This window comes from Hemitrygon akajei, chromosome 8 (genome assembly GCF_048418815.1).
Source record: "Hemitrygon akajei chromosome 8, sHemAka1.3, whole genome shotgun sequence".
NCBI lineage: Eukaryota > Metazoa > Chordata > Chondrichthyes > Myliobatiformes > Dasyatidae > Hemitrygon > Hemitrygon akajei.
In genome coordinates this window covers 131,391,689-131,416,353 of record NC_133131.1, presented here as the reverse complement: position 1 = coordinate 131,416,353, position 24,665 = coordinate 131,391,689, and the positions used below count along the sequence as shown (strand labels likewise).

The 24,665-nt window shown below is 40.3% G+C and overlaps 1 protein-coding gene across 8 annotated transcripts in view; it reads right to left on the bottom strand.

Moving 5' to 3' along the window:
- Positions 1–210: 210 nt before the first annotated feature.
- Positions 211–24,665, bottom strand: part of mllt10 (MLLT10 histone lysine methyltransferase DOT1L cofactor) — a 281,282-nt gene continuing 256,827 nt past the window's right edge. For 7 of the 8 annotated variants that reach the window (XM_073054633.1, XM_073054634.1, XM_073054635.1 and 4 more), the window contains 2 exons: positions 2,120–2,323; positions 211–1,805 (listed from right to left, as the gene is read on the bottom strand). In XM_073054633.1, the coding sequence (XP_072910734.1) occupies positions 1,761–1,805; positions 2,120–2,323 (249 nt within the window). In that variant the 3' untranslated portion in view covers positions 211–1,760. The remainder of the gene's footprint in view (positions 1,806–2,119; positions 2,324–24,665) is intronic. The other variant, XM_073054638.1, reaches the window with a different exon arrangement.

The window sequence follows — 24,665 nt, the reverse complement described above, 5'->3', positions numbered from 1 at the left end:
ATTTCTGAAACTCTCTAGCCTGGAGAAACAAAAGCAATAAACATGTTCAAAGATTCAGAAAGACAATCTTTTTCAGTGGAGTCTATGATTATAGGCAGCAAAACAGTTACTGAACAGTGGGCCAAGTTCAAGAGCTACTGGCCAGCCCATGTGTCACATAATCATAATGTAGGGTGCAAAATAATGAACATCTTTCTTAAAAATATTTTAAAAATTTAATTTTACTTTTATATGCAGAGAATTAACTTTGAGATAACTTAATTTTTCATGTACAATAGGTCAGCTGAAAAACTGAACATACAAAAACTGTTAAAACACAAGTAAAATTTCTTTGGAATCCAAAAACACTCAGAAAATATTTATACAACACCACCATTATTTAAGCAACAAATAAATAAAATGTAAGCTAACTTTTGTTGTAGGCCACAGGAGGCAGTAAAGAAGTCATTAGGTACATTTTCCATAAAACCTAATTTGTAATAATGGTTTTAGCCCCTCAATTATTAGCAAACCAGTAATGTATGCTCATAAGCAAATATTACTAATAATTGAGACAACTTTTATATCATTCTTCAATACATTTGATATTTTACAACTAAGCAAAATAAACACTACAGCAAAATGTCTTCAAAATCTGTACAAAGTTTGTTAGAGATCAATCAGTGGGTTGAAAGTAAGAATCTAAAATGAACCACGCTGATTTCTTTGTCAATATCTACAAAATCCAGTTGGTCTTAATGCTTTTTTCTAAAATTCCCCAGCATGTATAAAAATAAATTAATAAAATGATACTTTCCCACTCAACTGCATAACTGCTAATTAGAAATATTACAAACCAAAATATTGATGTTTTATTTCAATTTGTTATGAATTATGAAATTCACAAAGCATATTTACAGGTGAGAGATACAAACTGTGCAACATTCAACCTTGAAACTAATTATTACCAACTGCAAGTTTATGTAGAGGGGGTTGGTTTGGCCACGGAGAGCTGGGAATTCTTTCCAAGAAGAAAAATTCCTGCTGTTGTAACAGGAATTGTGATTGAGTGCATACTCAGCTGTCCAGAGCTATTTCACAATGGACTTCACAACAGGCACTTGGTTAGGCTGACAGCCAACACATCTCTCAAAGGAATCTTGCCCAGCAGCAGGCTAATCCATTTCTTCCTCTTTTATAGAGTGATCTGGTCCCCCAGTGACCAAAAATCTCAGAAGCCTATTGCACCACAACTGAGTACCCATGCTCGAAGTGGTCCTGGAAACATTCACAGCAAAGGGACAGAGCACAACACAAAATGCATGCAACAAAAAACTTGGAAAATGCAATTCCCAAGGCCTGTTCATCACATCAACAGGACCAGGTAAAATCACTGTGTCACTTTTTGAAGTGTAACTTGAATTTGACATTTATAAGATTTAGTTTTGCATTTAAAAATCATAATTATACTGGTATCAAAATACACAAATAGAAGCATAAAATCTTATTAATTCATGTTTTACTGGTGGTCATAATGAATTTATTTTTCAGATTCCTGCATACCAAAAGTTTTATGTTAGTGCAATTAAGCTGCAAAACTAGTAAACCACATGTGACAATTTAGGAATGGCTTATGGAAGTTTATTTTGGTTCTATGTTCTAGTGTGACAACCAGTGTATTTTCCACAATTATTCCAACTAAACACTGAGTAAGATTCATCCATTACGCAGCTGGTTGAGCTGCTACAACAAAACACATTCTGGAATTTGAAAGTCCTGTGTCAACTCTTCTCTTGTGTGACAGGGCTACCTTTTTCATTGAGCCTCTGGAAAGAAACAAAAAGATATGTTTAAAATTAATCCACACCAACTTAAATTTTACCTCATAAAACCATGTTATTTTAAAAAATATTCTGCATTTTAAAGCATTAATATCAAAAATATTTATGAAGCTTTTTAAAAACAATTTTATTAAGCTAAATGCAGGAACATGTGTTTGAACCAAGACTCATTTAAATCAGATTGTGTTTGACTTTAACTTTGAAATATAATCCAATTAGACCTATAAAGATAAAATAGATTTTGTCCTGAACTACAATTGTTTTTTTAAAAAATTGCTGTTTCTAGATGTTAAACTTACTGGAACTTTTGGTGTGGAAGCTTCACTATGAATGGATATGAAAGGGTTAGGAGTTGCTGAGTGAAGTGGCTGTGTCTGGGCACTTGCCAGTAGGTTACTCATAGGAATGTGTGTTGTCCCAGTGATCTGTAGCTGCTGCAGCTCATGCTGATGTTGGTGGTGCTGTTGCTGCATTATCTGATAAAACAGAGCGTGATGTTGTTCCTAAATTTAAAGAAAGGCATAAGAAAATGTGCATTTCAAATTAACCGCATATGAACAACAAATCCTCTTATATCTTTCAGTTATCAGTACATGAATCAAAACAGGTAAAAATATAAGAGACAAGGTAATGTCATTGCTGAGCAGCAGGTTGGCAATAATATAAGAACATAAGAAAAAGGAGTCAGCCTTTTATGTTGGCTATACTATTCAATAAGATCATGGTAAATCCAAACTTACCCTCAACCACATTCCTGCTTGCTTCCATTACCCTTGACTACCTTGTAGTTTAAATGTGTGTCAGTCTCGGCCTATAACATATTCCATTACTCCACTCCCATAGCAATACAGGGTAGAGATTTTTAGAAATTCACAACTTTCAGAGAATTGCTTTTTCCTTATTGGTATTTTAAATGATCAACTGCTTTGTTTGAAATTCTGGCTATCTCAAGTGAGTGAATTATCCTTTCAGCACTCACCCTTCCAATCCCCCTCAAATCTCAATCTTCTTTACAATGAGCATAGGCCAATCTAGTGAACATGTTTTCATTATATCAGTTACTTCCTCCGAGAATCCACCCAGTAAACTACTGCTGATTCTTCCTTACAAATGGGGGCCAAAACTACAGTCAGTACTACAGTCATGAGCTTACCAGCACCCTGTCTAATTACATTTAAATAATCCTCTGTACTCTTAGCAATAAAGGACAGAATTCCATTAGCCTTACTAGTAACTTATTGTACCTCTATGCTATGTTTTGTTTCATGTATTATGAACTCAAAATACCTTTGTAGCAAATTTTTTAGTCTCGTTCTTAAATAACAATTTGCTTTTGTGTTCTTCCTTCCAAACTGAATAATCTCATATTTTCCTTATTATACTTAATTTTCCAATTTCTTGCCCATTTATTTAATCTACCCATATCTCTAAGCTTTTTGTGGCCTCATAATTTGCTAACCTATGACTCCACCAATTACCGTCCTACTTAATAACCAAATGTAACATTCCTTTCTCACTCCAACCACTTCCACCTACATAATCTTCCTATATTTTATCTCCAAATGTTACTATAACGTTACCTTAGCTCAACTTTTGCAGATATCATCAAAAATTCAGTTGTGGAAATTGGTGATGACCCATTAAGAGCATATGTTATTAGATTTTTCATTTCCAATTCATGTTAAAACTTTTATCTTTATAAATATACTCCAATATTATTTTTCAATGCATTTTTATATAATTGCTCTTGTGCCACGTTTTTTAGTTTTTATAAATCCAGTCTCCAATACAAATACAAATTATTTTATTTTCCTGTAACCACCAAACCATCAATAGTATTGGCTACAATCTCTACATGTCTTTTCTTTAGTTCATGCATTTGGAAAGGCTTCAATTTTTAAAATGTGGGAAATAGTCACATTTAAAGAAAGATTTGTTTCAGAGTTGCAGAATTAAAACTTCTGGAGCCAGTAAAGCAGTAAGCAATCTAAAAAATATAATTAAAATGTTACTTTGTTGATTAAGTCTAGCAAATGGAGGCCTGCAGGGTACCTAAGGCCCATGAAATGCAACCCTGCTTCATGTGGAAACTCTAGAATGCTTTCCATGACCTGGGCAAACACCACAGGTAGTGTCATTAAATGGAGAAACTCAAATTCTGGTTTTTTGGAACTTTAGCAACATCTGAAACCCCTAAAGTCCATCTGTGTGGATGAGTCTTTCATGGACAGCATATTTCATCATATAGTTGAAGGCAAATAGGAAATCAGTGATTGCCAGACAGATGATACAGAGCAGGCAGGTAGTTAGACCAGCAGTCCCTCTTCAGTTAATATTGATTTTTGTGTACTGATGACAGTTTTCACTGCAGGGCAAATTTGAATCAAGATGACTGCACCAACTGTACAGGGAAGGAACAACATTTATAAGAGATTCCACAATAATTGTAGGGATTGGACAAATGTTTCTTAGATGTTGAAATAAGTCAAGGATGTTATGTTCAAGCAACACACACAAAATGCTGGTGGAACACAGCAGGCCAGGCAGCATCTATATGGAGAAGCACTGTTGACTTTTCGGGCCGAGACCCTTCGTCAGGACTAACTGAAAGGAGAGATAGTAAGAAATTTGAAAGTAGGAGGGGGAGGGATGAAGCTAAGAGCTGGAAAGGTGATTGGCAAAAGGGATACAAAGCTGGAGAAGGGAAAGGATTATGGGATGGGAGGCCTAGGGAGAAAGAAAGGGGGAGGGGAGCACCAGAGGGAGATGGAGAGCAGGCAAAGAGTGATGGGCAGAGAGAAAAAAAGAGGGGGGAAAATAAATCAAGGATGGGTTAAGAAGGGGAGGAGGGGCATTAATGGAAGTTAGAGAAGTCAATGTTCATGCCATCAGGTTGGAGGCTACCCAGACAGAATATAAGGTGTTTTTCCTCCTACCTGAGTGTGGCTTCATCTTGACAGTAGAGGAGGCCATGGATAGACATATCAGAATGGGAATGGGACATGAAATTAAAATGTGTGGTCACTGGGAGGTCCTGCTTTCGCTGGCGGACAGAGTGTAGGTGTGTTGGTATGTTGGTAAGGATGGTATGTTTTTTTTATTGAGTATCACAGAGCAGCTGCAGAAATTCTAGGGTGGGAGCACAGGCATGGAAGCTCCAGCAAGTGGATTTTAGCACATCAAAAAACAACAATCTCCAGATTATTCCTTGCATTAATGAGTATAGAAATATGAGGATAATGGAATGTTTGAGAAGATGGTGCAAGAAGGAAGATTAATTTTCTGGATCATTAGGACCTGTTCTGGAGGAGGTGGGCTCCATACAGGCCTGCCAACAGCACCTAAACAGAACTGGGACCAATGTCCTCACAGGGCATTTTGCAACTGCTTACACTAACTTGGCAGTAGGTTAAATATTGGGATGTAACATTACAAAGAATAAAAGTAGCTACACATCAAGGGAAAGGCAAATAGTGTCAAAAAAGTAGATTACTAGACAGAGCCAAGCTAAACAAGAATATAAAGAACTCTCAGGTGCACTTGCATATACAGTGCCTCTAAATAAAAGTTTTATTGTTTTACAACATTGAATCACTGTGGATTTAATTTGTATTTTTTGACACACATCAACAGAAGAGATTCTTTCACGTCATTGTGAAAACAAATTGATCTAAATTTATTACAATTATTAAACACAAAATAATTGATTCCATAATTACTCAACTCCTTCGGTCAGTATTTAGCAGATGTATCTTTGGCAGCAATTACAGCCTTGAGTCTGTGCTAGACAGGTCTCATCAGCTTTGCATATCTGGACACTGCAATTTGTCCTTATTCTTCATAAAACTGCTCAAGCTCTGTCAGTTTGCATGATGATCATGAATGAACAGCCCTTTTCAAATTCAGCCACAAATTCTCAATTGGATTGAGGTCTGGACTCTGACTTGACCACTCTAGGACATCACCTTTGTTGTTTTTAAGCTATTCCTGTGTAGCTTCGGCTTGATGCTTGAAGTCATTGTCTTGCTGGAAAACAAATCTTCTCCCAAGTTGCAATTCTCTTGCAGACTGCATCAGGTTTTCCCCGTATCTTGCTTCTTTTGTTTTACGCCCTACCCTCACAAGCCTTCCAGGGCCTGCTGCAGTGAAGGATCCCCATAGCATGATGCAGTGACCACAATGCTTCATGGTAAGGATGCTGTATTTCTCATGTTGTGTGGTGTTTGGCTTCTTGCATGGTCACTCTGTTCCTGAGGATGACCTGCTCTAGGCAGATTTACAGCTGTGCCATATTCTTTCCATTTCTTGATGACTGATTTAACTGTACTCCAATGGATATTCAGTGACTTGGAAATTTTATTGTATCCATCTCCTGACGTGCTTTTCAATAACCTTTTTCTGGAGTTGCTTGGAGTGTTCTTTTATCTTCATTGTGCAGTTTATGCCAGGATATTGACTCACCAGCAGTTGTACCTTCCAGATACAGGTGTATTTTTACTACAATCAATTGAAACACCTTAACCAATTATGTAACTTCTAAAACCAAATGGCTGCAGCAGTGATAATTTGGTGTGTTATATTAAAGGGGAGAATACTTATGCAATCAATTATTTTCTGATTTATATTTGTAATTAACTTTGATCACTTTGTCAAGATCTGTTTTCACTTTGACATAAAAGCTCTTTTCTGTTGATCAATGTAAAAAAGCCAAATTAAATCCACTGTGACTCAATGTTGTAAAATAATAAAACATGAACTGTACTGTATGTAAACCTAGGAAGTGTGTAAACAAAGTTGGTGAGCTGTAGGCACAATTATTCCTGCAGCAATAAGAGAGAACTTGCTTCAAGAAAAATTGGAATAAATTTCAAATTGAAAGGATGTACAGTCTTCAGGAAAGATTCAGGATGTACAGAGGGATTTTGATCAGTTAGGTAAATAGGTTACAGAATGGCAAATGGAATGTAATTTGGATAAGTGCAAGGTATTACACTTTGGGAAGACAAATGAGGGAAGGACTTTCATTGTGAGTGGTGGGACCCTGGAGGATGTTTTAGAACAAGTAGTACAAGTGTTTGATTCTTTGAAAGTGGAGTCATAAGTAGACACAGTGGAGAGGATGGCTTTTGGTATGCTGACCTTCAATCAGGCACTGAGTCCATAATGTCGTGGTTGTGTTGTAGTCATACAATATATTAGTGAAGCTCCACTCGGACCAGTGTGTTCAGCTTTGGTCACCCTGCCATTAAGCTGGAAAGAGCAGAGAGATTTTGGAGGATGTTGTCAGGTTTGAATTATAAGACGGTAAGACATTGGAGAAGAATTAGGTAATTTAGCCCATTGAGTCTGCTCCACCATTTGATCACGGCTGATCTATTTCCCTTTCAACTCCATTTCTCCTGCCTTCTCCTTATCCCCTTTCATGCTTTGACTTATCAAGAATCTATCACCCTCCACCTTAAATACACTCAATGACCTGGCCTCTGCAGCCGCCTGTGACAATGAGTTCCACATCTGGCTAAAGAAATACCTCAACTCAGTTCTAAGTAGACGTCCCTCCATTCTGAGATTGTGCCCTCTGGTCCAGAACTAGAGGAAACATCCTCTCCACATCAACGCTATTGAGGCCTTTGAACATTTGATAGGTTTCAATGAGATCCCCCGTATTCTTCTAAATTCCAGCAAGTACAGTACAGGCCCAGAGCCAAACACTCATATGATAAGTTTTCCAATGCTGGAGTAATTTTCATAAACGTCCTTTGAACCCTCTCCAATGTCAGCCCATTCCTTCTTAGATATGGGACCCCAAACTGCTTACAATCCTCTAAGTGAGGCCTCTTATCAGTGCCTTGTAAAGGCTCAGCACTACATCCTTGTTTTATATTCTAGTCCTCTCGAAGTGAATGCTAACATTGTATTTGCCTTCCTTACCACCAACTCAAGCTGCAAGTTAACCTTTACAGAATCCTGCACGAGGACTTAAGTTACTTTGCACCTCAGATTTTTAAATTTTCTCCCCATTTAGACAATAGTCTATGCTTTTATGCCTTCTACCAAAGTGCATGACCATACACTTGCTGACACTGTATTCCACCTGTCACTTCTTTGCCCATTCTCCTGAGTCCTTCGTAGCCTCCCTGCATTCTCAGAACTACTTGTCCCTTTACCTATCTGCGTGTCATCTGCAAACTTGGCCACAAACCCATCAATTTCATCATCCAATTTATTGACATACAACGTAAAAAGAACACTGACCTCCTGCAGAACATCACTAGTCACTGGCAGCCAATCAGAAATGGCCTCCTATATTCCCACTCTTTACCTCCTGCCTATCAGCCAATGTTCTAACCATGCTAGTATCTTTCCTGTAATACCATGGGGTCTTATACTGCTATGCAGCCTCATGCATGGTACCTTCTCAAAGGCCTTCTTAAAATCCAAGTACACAACATCAACTGATTCTCCTTTAACTATCCTGCTTGTTATTTCCCAAGATAATTTCAACAGATTTCTCAGGCAAGATTTTCCCTTAAGGAAACCACGCTGCCTTTGGTCTACTTTATCATGTGCCTCAAGAACCTCAAAACCTCATCCATATCATTGAGGACATGTCAACTGGCTTAAATTTTCCTTTCTCTGCGTCCCTCCTGTCTTGAAGAGTGGAATGACGTTTGCAATTTTCCAGTGCTCCAGAACCACAGCAGAATTTAGTGATTCTTGAAAGATCATTACCAATGCCTCCGCAATCTCTTCAGCTACCTCTTTCAGAACCTGGGGAGCAGTCCATCTGGTTTAGGTGACTTACGTACCTTCAGACGTATCAGCTTTCCAAGCACCTTCACTCTAGTAACAGCAACTGCACTCACTTCTGCTCCCTGACACTCCTGACCTGACATACTGCTAGTGTCCTCCACAGTGAAGACCGATGCACAATACTTACTCAGTTCGTCCACAATCTCCTTATCCCCCATAACTTCCTCTCCAATGTCATTTTCCAACGATTCAATATCTACTATTACACTCTTTTACTCTTTACATATCTGATCAGCTTTTGGTATCCTCTTTAATATTATTGGCTAACTTACCTTCAAACTTAATCCTTTCACTCCTTATGGCTATTTAGATTCCTACTGGTTGGTTTTGAAAAGCTTCCCAATCCCCTAACTTCCGACTAACTGTTGGTCTATTATATGCCCTCTCTTTTGCTTTTATGTTGGTTTCCCTTGTCACCCACATGTATGTCATCTCGCTTACAGAATACTACTTCTTTGGAATGTATCTATCCTATGGCTTCTGAATTACTCCCAGAAACATCAGCCATTGCTGCATTGCCGTCATCCCTGGCAGTGGCCCCTTCCAATTAACTTTGACCAGCTCCTCACTCATGCCTCAATAATTCCCATTACACCACTGTAATACTGAAACATTTGACTTTAGCTTCTCCCTCTCAAATTGCAGGGTGAATTTTATCATATTATGATCATTGCTTCCTAAGGGTTATTTTATCTTAAGCTCCCTAATCAAATCTGGTTCATTACAGAACACCCAATCCAGAATAGCAGATGATCCCCTAGTGGGCTCAAGCACAGGCTGCTCTAAAGTCACCTCACAGTCATTTCACAAATACCCTCTCTTGGGATCCAAAATCAGCATCAACCTGAATTTCCCATTCTACCAGCATATTGAATTACTATGACTATCATAACATTTCCCTTTTGATACGCATTTTCTATCTCGTATTGTAATTTGTAGCCCACATCCTGGCTACTCTTTAGAGGCCTGTATATAACTCCCATCAGTTACCTTTGCAGTTCCTTAACTCTATCCACCAGGATCCTATGTCACTTCTTTTTAATGATTTGATTTCTTTTTTTTTACCAACAGAGCCATGCCACTCCCTCTGCCTATGTGTCTGTCCTTTCAATACAATATGTACCTTTGGATATCAAATTCCCAACTATAAACTTTATTAGTTAAGGAGCAAGACTGAGTAGATTGGGACTTTAATCAGTGAAGCGTAGGAGAATGAGAGTATAAAATCATGAGCAGCATAGATACATTCCTTTTCCCTGGGTTAGAAACAAAAAAAAACATAGAAATCTACAGCACATTACAGGCCCTTTGGCCCACAACATTGTACTAACCATGTAACCTATTCTAAAAACTGCCTAAAATTTCCCTACTGCATGGCCCTCTATTTTTCTAAGCTCCATGTACCTATCTAAGAGACTCTTAAAAGACCCTATTGTATCCGCCTCCAACACTATCCCTGGCAGTGCATTCCATGCACCCACCACTCTCTGTGTGAGAAACTTACCCCTGACATCCCCCTTGTACCTACTTCCAAGCACCTTAAAACTATGCACCCTCACGTTAGCCATTTCAGCCTTGGTGATCCTCACGCTCAATACCTCTCATCATCTTGTACACCTCTATCAGGTCACCTCTCATTCTCCATCGCTCCAAGGAGAAAAGACCAAGTTCACTCAACCTATTCTCATAAGGATGTTCTCCAAAACAGGCAACATCCTTGTAAGTCTCCTCTGCATTCTCTCTATAGCATCCATGTCCTTCCTGTAGTGAGGTGACCACAACTGAAAACAGTACTCCAAGTGGAGTCTAACAAAGGTGTTATGTAGCTTTAACACTACTTCATAGCTCTTGAACTCAATCCCATGATTATTGAAGGCCAACACACCATACGTCTTCTTAACAACACTGTCAACCTCCGCAGCATCTTTGAGTGTCCTATGGACACAGACCCCAAGATCTCACTGATCTTCCTCACTGCCAAGAGTCTTACCATTATATCATATTGTCTTCAAATTTGACCTACCAAAATGAACCACTTCACATTCATCTGGGTTGAACTCCACCTACCACTTCACAGCTCAGTTCTGCATCCCATCGATGTTGTGCTGTAGCCTCTGACAACCTTCCAGACTATCCACAACAACCCCAACTTTTGTGTCATCAGCAACCTTACTAACCCACCCTTCTACTTCCTCATCCAGGTCATTTATAAAAATCAGAAAGAGGAGGGGTCCCAGAACAGATCCCTGTGGAACAGCACTAGTCCATGCAGAACACAAACCATCTACAACTACCCTTTGCCTCTGTGGGCAAGCCAATTCTGGATCCACAAAGCAAAGTCTCCTTGGATCCCATGCCTCCTTACTTTCTGAATGAACCTCGCATGGGAAACCTTATCAAATGCCTTGATGAAATCCATATACACTACATCCACTGCTCTACCTTCATCAATGTGTTTTGTTACATTCTCAAAGTATTCATTCAGGTTCGTAAGGCATGACCTACCCTTGACAAAGCTATGCTGACTATCCCTAACGAAATGCTATCCAAATGCTCATAAATCTTGGCTTTCAGGATCTTCTCCAACAACTTGCCCACTACTGAAATAAGACTCACTGGTCTATAATCTCCTGGTTTCTATAATCTCAAGCTCATGGCACTGGAACCTCCCTAACTCCCTAAACTTACTGCACAGGACCTCAACCCCTATGTCATTGGTACCAACATATACCATGACCTCTAGCTGCTCACCCTCCCTTTAAGAATATTCTGCAACAGCTCACAGACATCCTGGACCCTAGCACCTGGGAGGAACACACTATCCTGGTGTCTCTTTTGCTGCCGCAGAATCTCCTATCTGTCCCCTAGCTATCGAGTCCCCTGTGACTATTGTTCTGCCTGATTTCATCCTATTCTTCAGAGGCTCAGAGCCGACCATTGTCGACCCAGATATGTCATCCCACCTCAGCACTGCCCATAGGGGTATGCCTGTTGTTGGGGGAAATAGCCAAAGGGGGGCCCTGCACTGATTTCATTCTCCCTTCACCCGTCTCGATGTTCATGCATCTACTCCCCGAATTCTGCACTCTGGGTGCAATCATCTGCTCAAGTTGTATCTATCAATTGCTCTGCCTCCTGGATGATCCTAAGTTCATCCAACTCCAGCTCCAGCTCTTAATGTGGTCTTTCCTGAGCTGGGGTTGGCTGTACTTTCTGCAGGTGTGGTCATCAGGGAGACTATCAGGTTCCATGAATTCCCACATCCTACAGGAGGAGCATTCCACTGCCACATCTGCCATCTTGCCTGCACTGTACAGTGGGAAACCAAGACCAAATCCTCTAAACTGTTTCTTCAGCTTCACCCTATTATTGTGAAGCCTCCTGAGTCAGTCTAATGCTCCTACTCTCACTGCTGGCCTACTCCAACAATGACCACCCTGCCTCCCCTTCTGTACTTTTACTCACAGTGCTCTGCTTCCAATGCTGATATCCCTCTGGAATGTCTGAAGAACCGTGAAGCTCTCCTTTTGTACAAGTTTTGCCAACCTGCAAGTAACCTCTTCAAAGTCTCTGGGTTAGGGAATCAAGAACCAGAGAGCATATATTTAATGTGAGAGGGAAAAAATTTAATAGGGACCTGAGGGGTAACTTTTTCATCCAAAAGGTGGACAGTATATGAAATGAGCTGCCAGAGGAAATGGTTGAGACAGGAGTGTGGAGGTTAGGGTTTAGGGGGGTGGTGATGAATCAGCATATAAGGAAGGAGATTGTAAATCTGGTTGAGTGGTGCCACAACTACAACCTCTTACTTAATGTCAGTAAGACCAAGGAGTTGATTATTGGCTTCAGGAGAAGAAATCTGGAGATCCAGGAGCCAATTCCCAATTCTCAGAGAGGGACAGCAACTTTAAATTCCTCGCTGTTATCATTTCAGAGATTTGTCCTGGGCCTAGCACAAAATGCAATTATGAAGAAAGCACGGTAGTGGCTCTATTTCCTTAGAAGTTTGCAAACATTTGGCATGGCAAACTTTGCAAAACTTCTAAAGGTGTGAGGTGGAGAGTATATTGATTGGCCACATCACAGCCTGGAATGGAAACACCAATCCCCTTGAACGGAAATTCTTACAAAAGGTAGTACATATTGACCAGTCCATCATGAGAAAAGCCCTCCCTACCATCAAGCACATCTATATAGTATGGTGGCACAGAAAATCAGCATCCACTATCAAGGACCCCACCACCCAGTTAATTAAACCTCAACCATCAAGCTCACTTTCAAGGACCCTTCATCTCATGTTCTCAATATCTATTGCTTATATATGTATGTATGTATTTATTATTTCTTTATTTTGAATTTGTATTTGCAAAGCTTCTTTTGCATACTGGTTTTGGAAGTATGATCAGGAGAACTTTCTTGCTCACCACACTTTTGGCCAAACACAGAACTTAGCTTTTTGACCATAAGATATAGGAGCAGAAGTAGAATTCCGCCTAGCGAGACTGCTCCGCCATTCAATCATGGGCTGATCCAATTTTTCCAGTCATCCCCACTCCCCTGCCTTCTCCCCATACCCTTTGATGCCCTGGCTAATCAAGAACCTATCTATTTCTGCCTTAGATACACCCAATGACTTGGCCTCCACAGCCATTTGTGGTAACAAATTCCAGGGATTTACCACCCTCTGACTAAAGTAATTTCTCCGCATCTCTGTTCTAAATGGACGTCCTTCAATCCTGAAGTCATGCCCTCTTGTCCTAGACTACCCTACCATGGGAAATAACTTTGCCATATGTAATCTGCCTTTTAACATTCGGAATGTTTCTATGAGATCCCCCCCTCATTCTTCTGAACTCCAGGGAATACAGCCCAAGGACTGCCAGACGTTCCTCATATGGTAACACTTTCATTCTTGGAATCATTCTCATTAATCTTCTCTGAACCTTTCCAATGTCAGTATATCCTTTCTAAAATAAAGAGCCCAAAACTGCATACAATACTCCAAGTGTGGTCTCACAAGTGCCTTATAGAGCATTTCGCACTTTCACCATCAACTCAACCTGGAGGTTAACCTTTAGGGTATACTGCACAAGGACTCACAAGTCCCTCTGCATTTTGAATTCTCTCCCTATCTAAATAATAGTCTGCCTGTTTATTTCTTCCACCAAAGTGCATGACCATACACTTTCCAACATTGTATTTCATTTGCCACTTCTTTGCCCATTCCCTTAAACTATCTAAGTCTCTCTGCAGGCTCTCTGTTTCCTCAACACTACCTGCTCCTCCACCTATTTTTGTATCATTGGCAAACTTAGCCACAAATCCATTAATCCCATAGTCCAAATCATTGACCTACATCATAAAAAGCAGCAGTCCCAACACCAACCCCTGTGGAACTCCATTGGTAACTGCAGCAAGCCAGAATAGGATCCCTTTATTCCCACTCTCTGTTTTCTGCCTATCAGCCAATGCTCCACCCATGCTAGTAACTCCCCTGTAATTCCATGGGATCTTATCTTGCTAAGCAGCCTCATGTGCGGCACCTTCTCAAAGGCCTTCTGAAAATTCAAGTATACCACATCTACTACATCTCCTTTGTCTACCCTGCTTGTAATTTCCTCAAAAAATTGCAGTAGGTTATTTAGGCAGGATTTTTCTTTCAGGAAACCATGCTGGCTTTGGCCTATCTTGTCATGTAATTTCAGGTACTCTGTAATGTCATCCCTACCAATCGATTCCAATAACTTCCCTACCATTGCTGTTAGGCTAACAGGTCTATAGTTTCCTTTCTGCTGCCTCCCACCCTTAAATAGTGGATTTTGCATTTGGTTCTGAGAAATGCATCAGCCCAAATGGAGCAAGGTGCCAACAGAGTAACATAAAGTAAACAGTTAGAATATTGTGAGATTTAGAATAGCAATGGAAAAGGGTATACAGTGGTGCAAGAGAGTATGTGAATCCTGTAGGATGTTCTCTATTTCAGCATAAATATGACCTAAAACGGGATCAGATCTTCATGTCAGTCCTAAAACTAGATAAAGAGAACCCAATTAAAACCCAGAAACACTATACTTGTTTGTTTATTTATTGAGAAAACTGATCCAATAATACATGTATTTGTTGGAATAAGTATGTGAACCTCTGGGTATGCCTTCTATAAAAGTTATTAGCAGTAAGGTGTTCCAATCAATGAGATGAGATTGGAAGTGTGGGTTGTAGGGGTGCCCTGCCCTATAAAAAAGACACACAAAGTCAGGTTACTTACTGAACCTGCTCTTCTCAAGAAAGATTTGTTTATGTGCACCATGGCTCGATTAAAACAACTTTCAGAGGACCTTAGAAGACAAATTGTAGAGAAGTATGAAGCTGGAGAAGGTTACAAAAACATTTCTAAAGAACCAAGTGTTCATCAGTCCACAGTAAGAGAAATTGTCTACAAATGGTGGAAATTCAGTACTAGTGCTGCTCTCATTTAGGTGTGAGCTTCCTGCAAAGAACACACCAAAAGTATGTGCAATGCTGAAGAAGGTGAAAAAGAACTCAAGGGTAACAGTAGGAAGACCTGCAGATATCTCAAGAACTTGCTAAAGTCTCTGCTCCTATGTCCACTATAAGAACACTGAACAAGAATGATGTTCGCAGAAGGGACACCATGGAGGAAACCACTACTCTCTGGAAAAATAAAACATTGCTGCACTTCTCAAGTTTGCAAAAGACCACCTGGATGTTCTACAATGCTTCTGGAACAATGTTCTGTGGACAGATGAGACCAAAGTTGAACTTTTTGGCAGAAATTCACATTGCTATGTTTGGAGGAAAAAGGGCACTTCACATCAACACCAAAACCTCATCCCAACTGTGAAGCATGATGGAAGGAGCATTATGGTTTGGGGCTGCTTTGCTGCCTCACGACCTGGACAGATTGCAATCGTTGAGAGAACACTGAATTCAAAATTGTATCAAGACATTTAACAGGAGAATGTCAGGGTATCAGTCCATCACCTGAAGCTTCACAGAAGTTGGATGATGCAACAAGACAATGATCTGAAAGACAAGAGTAAATCAACAACAGAATGGTTTAAAAAGAAGAAAATCTGTGTTTTGGAATGGTCAAGTCAAAGTCCCGATGTTAATCCTATAGAAATGTTGTGGAAGGATCTGAAGTAAGCAGTTCATGCAAGGAAGCCCACCAACATCCCAGGGTTGAAGCAGTTTTGTAAGGAGGAATGGCCTAAAATTCCTCCAAGCAGAGGTGCAGGACGGATGAACAGTTACTGGAAATATTTGGTTGAAGTTATTGCTGTACAAAGGGGTCACACCCATTACTGAACACAAAGGTTCACATTTTTCCAACAAATACATGTAATATTGGATCATTTTTCTAAATAAATAAATGAACAAGTAGAACATTTTGTGTTATTTATTTAATTGGGTTCTCTTTTTCTAGTTTTAGGACTTAAATGATGATCTGATGAGCTTTTAGGTCATAGTTATGCAGAAATAGAGAAAATTCTACAGGGTTCACAAACCTTCTCGCACCATTGTAGGACTCTCCAAGGTGAAAATAATTAATTGGAGATGGGCCAAGATTCATGGAGTGAGAAGTGAGAAGGTAAAGTGGAATCAAAGCTAAGAGACAAGATTCACTCAAACATCAGAAATTCTTTAAAATGGAGAGGTTCTAATTATAGTCAGATATATTCCCACAAGGACTGAGGAAAAAGAAATTAAAGGGAGAGTTCCATGATGATAAAACTGACTTAAAATAGAGGTTGTAAAGAAAGAGCATTTGCAGTTGCAGATTGTTACACAACCAAGAATTAGGCTGATTACAGAATGTTCAGAGGGAAAGTAAAAAATGTAAGCAGCAAAAAGTGCATGAGAAAAGACCGGTTTGCAAATGAATCCAAAGTCATATGAACAAGCAGTTAAGAGGAACGGAGTCGATCAGAGTCCAGGAACTCATGGAGGTGGTGGAGGTACTAAACAAGTACCTTACATCAGTATACATCAAGGAAGATGATGCTACTAATGCATCAGTGAAGATTCAAGTTCTGGATAGGCTAAATATGGTAAGGGGAGAGGGTAGAAAAGCTAGCTGTATTTACTGAATGGAACCATATGAGATTATTAGATGCAAAGACTGGGAAGATGTTCAGAGTACTTTCCCATGGTAGGATTAACAAAGACAAGATGACATCGGTTTAAGGTGAAAGGTAGGAGATTTCATGGGTTCTGAAGGGCACTATCTTTTCTTACACAGGCATGATTGATGTCTGGAACAGGCTGCTAGTACACGTTGTGAAACAAATACGATCACCATATTTAAAAGGCATTAGAGAGACTCTTAAATAAGAGAAGCATAGAAGGTCTAAATACGGGCAAATGAAATTAGGATAGACAGCCAAAAAAGACAGCATGAATGTGGTAGTGTGCTAAAGGGGCCCGCCTCTATGCTGTACAACTTCATGACTATGATTTAAAGTTGATACAGCACCTAATCCAAGTAGCATACCTCCAAACACTTATGGAAGTTCTGGACTGGTTTGTTCCAGTAAGAGGGAAGGAAAAAGAATGGCAAGGTATGGGAACAATGGATGACTAGACAAGGGGTTAGTTTAGTCAGGAAGAAGAAGAAAGTGTATTTAAGGCTTAGGAAGCTGGAATCAAACAGGGCACTTGAGAACTAGAAAGGAGCCACAAGGGAACTCAGGGAAGGACTTAGGAGAGCTAGAAGGGAGTCATGAAAAGTTCCTAGCAGACAGAATTAAAGGAAATCCCAAACACATTCTGCACAATCAAGAGCAAGAGAATGCCTAAGGAGAGTGTAGGACTACTCAAGGATAATGGAGGGAATGTGCTTAAGAGGCAGAGGATGAATACTCTTGTGTTGGTATTTACCAATGAGAAGAATGTAAAGGATAGTGAGAAGAATGTAAAGGATAGTGAGATCAGAGTGGAGCATGCTAAGTTGCTAGGGCATTTCAAGTTTAGGAAAGAGATAGTGTTCGATCTCTTGAAAACATGAAGGTTAATAAGTCACTAGGGCCTGATAAGATATACATGTTGTTCAGAGAGAAGAGAACTGGGGCCTTGACCAAAATGTTTGCATGTCTGCTACTCGTGGGTATGGTGCTGCAGAACTGGTGGGTAGCTAATGTTGCTCTTTTGTTCAAGAAGGGAAATAGGAATATTCTAGAAAATTATAAATCAGTCAGTCTTATGTCAGTGGCAGGAAAGCTAAAGAAGAAGATTCTTAGGGTAAGATTTATGATTATTTGGAGAAGTATGGCCTAATTAGAAACAGTCAGCAAAGCTTTAGGCAGGGTAGGTCCTATCAAGAGAACAAGAGAAAGCCACACCAACTAGGTGTCTGGCACAGAGTCTGGCTGTGTTGCAGTGGAGGTGGGTGGGGGGGAGGGGGGAGAGAAAGAAGATGAGTATAGTAGCGATAGGGGATTCCATAATTAGAGGAGCAGACAGTGGATTCTGTGGATGTGAAGAGACCTGGATAGTGTTTCTTCCCAGGAGCTAGGGTTAGGGATGTCTCGGATCGGGTCCATGGCATTCTAAAGTGGGAAGGAGAACAGTTGAAAGTCATAGTACATATTGGCACCAGCAACCTAGACTGGAAAAGAGAGGAGGTCCTGAAGAGAGAATATAGGGAATATAGGCTGTAAACTGAAAAGCAGGTCCTCCAGGGTAGTAATTTCTAGATAGCTGCCGATGCCACCTGCCATTGAGGTCAAGAATAGGATGATCTGGCAGATGAATGTGCAGCAAAGAACTGGTGCAGGGGCAGGGTTTCAGATTTCTGGATCATTGGGATCTCTTCTGACGAAGGTATGACTTGTACAAAAAGGATGGGTTACACATGAACCTGCAGGCAGGTTTGCTAGAGTGTGGGGGAGGGTTTGAACTAATTTGGCTGAGGAATGTGAATAAGATTGATAGGGCTGAGATGGGGCAGTTGGTATACAACTAGAGGCAGAAGACTGTGAGAAAGGTAAGGCAGAAACGGCATGTAAAATTTCAATATGCATGCAGTGAGTGGGATTAACTGAAGTGTAACGGGGCTAAAATCAAAAAGGGTGATGAAAACAAAACAGAAGGTGTCATATTTGAATGCACATTGTATATGAAATAAGGTAGACGATCTTGTAGCACAGTTAGAGATTAGCAGGTGTGATGTTGTAGGCATTTCTAAGTCATGGTTGAAAGAAGATTGTAGTTGGGAGCTTAACATCACGAATACAACGTGTATCAAAAGGACAGGAAAGTAGGCAGAGTAGGTGGGTGGCTGCGTTGGTGAAAAAATGATATCAGATCCTTAGACATCACATGGGATCTGAAGATGTAGAATCCTTGTGGGTAACTGCACAAAACGCAAAGGTAAAAAGACCCTGATGGTAGTTATATTCAAGCATCTAAACAGTAGTCAGGCTACAAATTACAATGGTAGACAGAAAAGGCATGTAAACTTTCAATATGAAGCGCGCCAAAGGTTTAAAAAGGAGAGGAAGTTTTCAATGGTTATTTAAATTGCAGCAAGAGGCGGAGAGGGAAGAGGTAAAAGAAGCTCGGAGAGAAGTTGTTTTTTTAACTGATCGGGGCAAAGAGGCTAGACTGCGCAAGCGTGTGAAAGTCAGTCTCTGAGATCAGCAGGGGATTTTAAAAAGCAAGCAGAGGCTGAGTACGAGCTTCACTCCAGGTGAGGTACGGTTGGGTAAGCTCCTTTAATTAATCTAACTAGTGTAGGAGAAGGTAATGGAGGCAGCAGTTACGGCAGTTGAGTGCTCCGTTTGCAGTATGTGGGAAGTCAGGGCAAGCACTGTTGTCCCTGATGACTACACCTGCGAAAGGTGCATCCAGCTGCAGCTCCTGACAAACAGTGTTGGGGAGCTGGAGCTGGATGAACTTCTGATCATTCGGGAAAACAGGAGTTTCAGGGAGATAGTTACCCCTGGGAGTCAGGAGACAATTAGTTGGGTGACTGTCAGGAGAGGGAAGGGGAATAGACAGGAAGAGCAGAGCACCTCTGTGGCCGTTCCCATCAACAATAAGTATACCATTTTAGATACTGTTGGTGGGGACGACCTACCAGGGACAAGTTGCAATGCTTGCGTCTCTGGCACCGAGACTGGACCCTCAGCTCAGAAGGGAAGGAGGGAAAAGAGGAGAGCAGTAGTGATTGGGGATTCGATAGTTAGGGGGACAGATAGGAGGTTCTGTGGAAGAGATCAAGAATCCCGGATGGTCTGTTGCCTCTCTGGTGCCAGGGTCCGTGATACCTCGGATCGAGTTCTCTGTATTCTCAAGACGGAGGGTAAGCAACTGGATGTTGTGGTCCATGTAGGTGGGTAGGAAGAGTGAGGAGGTCCTGAAAGGTGAGTTTAGGGAGCTAGGTGCCAAGTTAAAGGACAGGACCTCCAGGATAGCAATCTCAGGATTGCTACCAGTGCCACGTGCAGGTGGGTTTAGAAATAGTAAGATAGTGCAGATCAACACATGGTTGATGTTGGGTCCAATGTTGTTTGTCATATACATTAATGATCTGGATGATGGGGTGGTAAATTGGATTAGTAAGTGTGCAGATGATACTAAGCTAGGTGGCGTTGTGGATAATGAAGTAGGTTTTTAAAGCTTGCAGAGAGATTTAGGCCAGTTAGAAGAGTGGGCTGAATGTTGGCAGATGGAGTTTAATGCTGATAAGTGTGAACTGCTACATTTTAGTAGGAATAATCCAAATAGGACATACATGGTAAATGGTAGGGCATTGAAGAACGCAGTAGAACAGAGTGATCTAGGAATAATGGTGCATAGTTCCCCGAAGGTGGAATCTCATGTGGATAGGGTGGTGAAGAAAGCTTTTGGTATGTTGGCCTTTATAAATCAGAGCATTGAGTATAGGAGTTGGGATTTAATGTTAAAATTGTACAAGGCATTGGTAAGGCTGAATTTGGAGTATTGTGTACAGTTCTGGTCACTGAATTATAGGAAAGATGTCAACAAAATAGAGAGAGTACAGAGAAGATTTACTAGAATGTTACCTGGGTTTCAGCACCTAAGTTACAGGGAGAGGTTGAACAAGTTAGGTTTTTATTCTTTGGAACTTAGAAGGTTGAGGGGGGACTTGATAGAGGTATTTAAAATTATGAGGGGGATAGATAGAGTTAACGTGGATAGGCTTTTTCCATTGAGAGCAGGGGAGATTCAAACAAGAGGACATGAGTTGAGAGTTAGGGGGCAAAAGTTTAAGGGTAACACGAGGGGGAATTTCTTTACTCAGAGAGTGGTAGCTGTGTGGAATGAGCTTCCAGTAGAAGTGGTAGAGGCAGGTTCGGTATTGTCATTTAAAGTAAAATTGGATAGGTATATGGACAGGAAAGGAATGGAGGGTTATGGGCTAAGTGTGGGTCAGTGGGACTAGGTGAGAGTAAGTGTTCGGCACAGACTAGAAGGGCCGAGATGGCCTGTTTCCGTGCTGTAATTGTTAAATAATTATATGCATGTAGACTGGGAAAATAAGGTTGGTGCTGGATCCCAAGGAAGGGAACTTGTAGGAAGCCTACAAGATGGCTTTTTAGAGCAGCTTGTGTTTGAATCCACAACGGGAAAGGCAATTTTGGATTGGGTAACACACAAAATTCTGGTGGAACGCAGCAGGCCAGGCAGCATCTATAGGAAAGAAGCACTGTCGACGTTTCAGGCCGAGACCCTTTGTCAGGACTGGCATTTTGTGTGTGTTGCTTGAATTTCCAGCATCTGCAGATTTCCTCATGTTTGGATTGGGTGCTGGGTCATGAATCAGATTTGATTAGGGAGATTAAGATAAAGGAACCCATAGGAGGCAGTGATCATAATATGAAAGAATTCACTCTGCAGCTTGAGAGGGAGAAGCTAAAATCAGGTATATTAGTATTACAGTGGGGTAAAGGGAATTAAAGAGGCATGAGAGAGGAGCTGGCTAAATTTAATTGGAAGGGGACACAATCAGGAATGTTGGCAGGACAGCAATGGCTATTGAAAGGTAGGCAAGACACTTGGACCAGATGGACTGTACCCCAGGGTTCTGAAAGAGGCAACTAAAGAGATTATGGAGGCATTAGTAATTACCTTTCAAGATTCACTAGATCCAGGAATGGTTCCAGAGGACGTGAAAACTGGAAATATCACTCCACTCTTTAAGAAGGGAGGGAGGCAAGCAGGCAGAAGAAAGGAAATCATAGGCCAGTTAGCCTGACTTCAGTGTTTTGGAAAGATGTTGGAGCTTATTATTAAAGATGGTGTTTCAGGGTACTTAAAAGACATGCCAAAAGACATACTTAAAATAGGCCAAAGTCAGCATGGTTTCCTCAAGGAAAACTCCTGCCTGACAATTCTGTTGGAATTCTTTGAGGAAATTAACAGGCAGGATAGACAAAGGAGAGTCAGAGGATGTTGTTTACTTGGATTTTCAAAAGACCTTTGACAAGGTGCACACGTGAGGCTGCTTAACAAGAGTCCGTGTATTAAAAGAAAGATATTAAAATGGATAGAAGATTGGCTGACTGGCAGGAGGCAAGGAGTGTGAATAAATGGGCTCTTTTCTGGTTGCTGGTGACTAGCGATGTTGTCACAAGGGTTGGTGTTGGGATCTCTTCTTTTCACATTATGTATCAGTGATTTGGATGAAGGAATTGATGGCTCTGTAGCCAAGTTTGCTGATGATATGAATGTATAGGTGGAGGGGGTAGGCAGCCCTGAGGAAGCAGAGTGTCTGCAGAAGGACTTACACAGATTGGGGGAATGGGCAAAGAAGTGGTAGATGGAATATAGTTTAGGGAAGTGCATGGTCATGCACATTAGCAGAAAGAATAAAGCTGTAAATGGGAGAAAATTCAGAAATCAGAGGTGCAAAGGGACTTGAGAGTCCTTGTGCAGGTTTCCATAAAGATTAACTTGTAGGCTGAGTTGGTGGTAAGGAAGGCAAATGCAAAGTTGGCACTTATTGCAAGAGGATTAGAATACAAAAACAAGGATGTAATGCTGAGGCTTTATAAAGCATTGGTCAGAATACTTTGGAGAGGCTGTGGAGGAGATGTATCAGGCTGCTGACTGGTTTAGAGTATGTGTTATGAGGAGAGATAAGACAAGTTGGAGCAGCTTTCTCTGGTGGCTGAGGCTAAAATTATGCAAATACATAGATAGAAAACAAGCATCTTTTTCCCAGGATTAAAAATGTCTGGTACTAGACGGCATGTTTTTAAGGTGGGGGGGGGGGGGGGAAGCGAAAAAGAGATATGTGAAGCAATATTTTTTTAAAACACGAAGATTGGTAGATTCAGTGTGCACTGCCAACACTGGTGGTTGAAGCAGGTAATGCAAGAGTGTTTAGGAGACTACTAGGTAGATGCAGGAAAGGAAGAGATATGGTAATATGATTAGGGAAAATGGATTAGATTAATTAGGAGTCAGGTGAATAAGTTCAGCATAATCATAGGCTGAAGGGCCTATCCTGTATTCATTGTAAGGAAGAGAGTAAGTTGTAGAGGTCTAGGCCATAATTTTTCTATTTATTAGATTCAGGGCTTATGCCTACAGATTACAAATATTAACCTTTGTTCAAAAGAAAAGTCGTGGGATAAACTGAGTAACTAAGACCAGTTTGATCTGTAGTGAAATAACAACCACGGTCAGAACTAGCAGTCAGGTTGATGACTCTGAATTTTTTGCATGGTAACTGAGTTGATAACTAAAACGATGTTCATATTATATAAACGAGCTAAGATATTTCATAAGATGCCACATTATAGGCTTACCATTGAGATTGAAGGCCATAAAATTAAAAGAAGTGTAAGAACATATATATAGAGGTTATTTCTAGAATTCAAGAGAGAGAAAGGAGGGTCTATAAACCAAGACATGAAAAATAAGAGCAAGGAAGTCATAATGAATCTTTTAAAACTCTAGCTCAGCTATGTGCGTGCAGTTCTGATGGACACACTTAAGGAAAGGTGATAAGGCACAGGAGGTATATGCCTAGTCCTTCAAGGATGAGGGATTATACAGACCAGACAGGATGAGGTCATTGTTTTTGGATGTTTTAGACAGATCAGGCAGAAGTATTTAAAATCATGAAGAATTCAGACAGAGAGAAGGGACTGTTCTGAGTGTCAGGAATCAGGATGAAGGAACAATAAAGGTGATAAGTAAAACAATGAAAAACAGGATTTTTATTAATGCAGTCAGAAGTTAAGATCTGGACAGCAATGGTAGGGCACTAGGTGGAATCAAGATTCAATTTAAGATTTAAAAAGGAAATGCAGTAGCAACAGCTGGATTGCTTTTAAATGGAGTCACTATTAGTGGCTGCCTTCTATGTTGTTACTATTATTCTAAAGCCTCATTTTATATTTTCCACATTAAATAATCTACATAAATGGATATTGCTGATGTTGGAATGTGGAACAAGCAATATGAAATTGGTTATCACATCTAAGATACTGATAATCATTATTTGGTCCTGTGCAGATGTTTACACTACATGGATGAATCCTACCTGTTGACTAAAGGAATAAAAAAACCTTTACATTTTCTATTATGTCTTTACACTGAGCTTTTCAGCAACATTTGAAATGCTTTTGTGAAATGGACAACAGCAACTATGTTCTCTTAAGTCAGGTCAACAGCATCCAAATTTAGGAATATATCAAGCAGATCTAGAAGATTCATCAGCTACTGTTAAACCTGGCGTAATACTCCAAATAGAGTAGTACTGAACCCAAGCACATCTAAATTAATCTTTTGATCTGCAAGATAATGTCAATCTCTAAATGAAAAAAGATGCATACACATAGGAGACTGCATATATAGTGAGATACTAGCTATCCTGAGCTAGTGTGTGAAATTCTGCATGTGACTGATAATGATTTTCTGCATACAATTTAATTGGAACTGTCCTCCATTCTCTGCATTTCAGACGGGTTGCTGCAAGTCCATTACAATGTTTGCTTTGTTCATTAAGCAGATTTTTCTGAGTAAATTGACTTT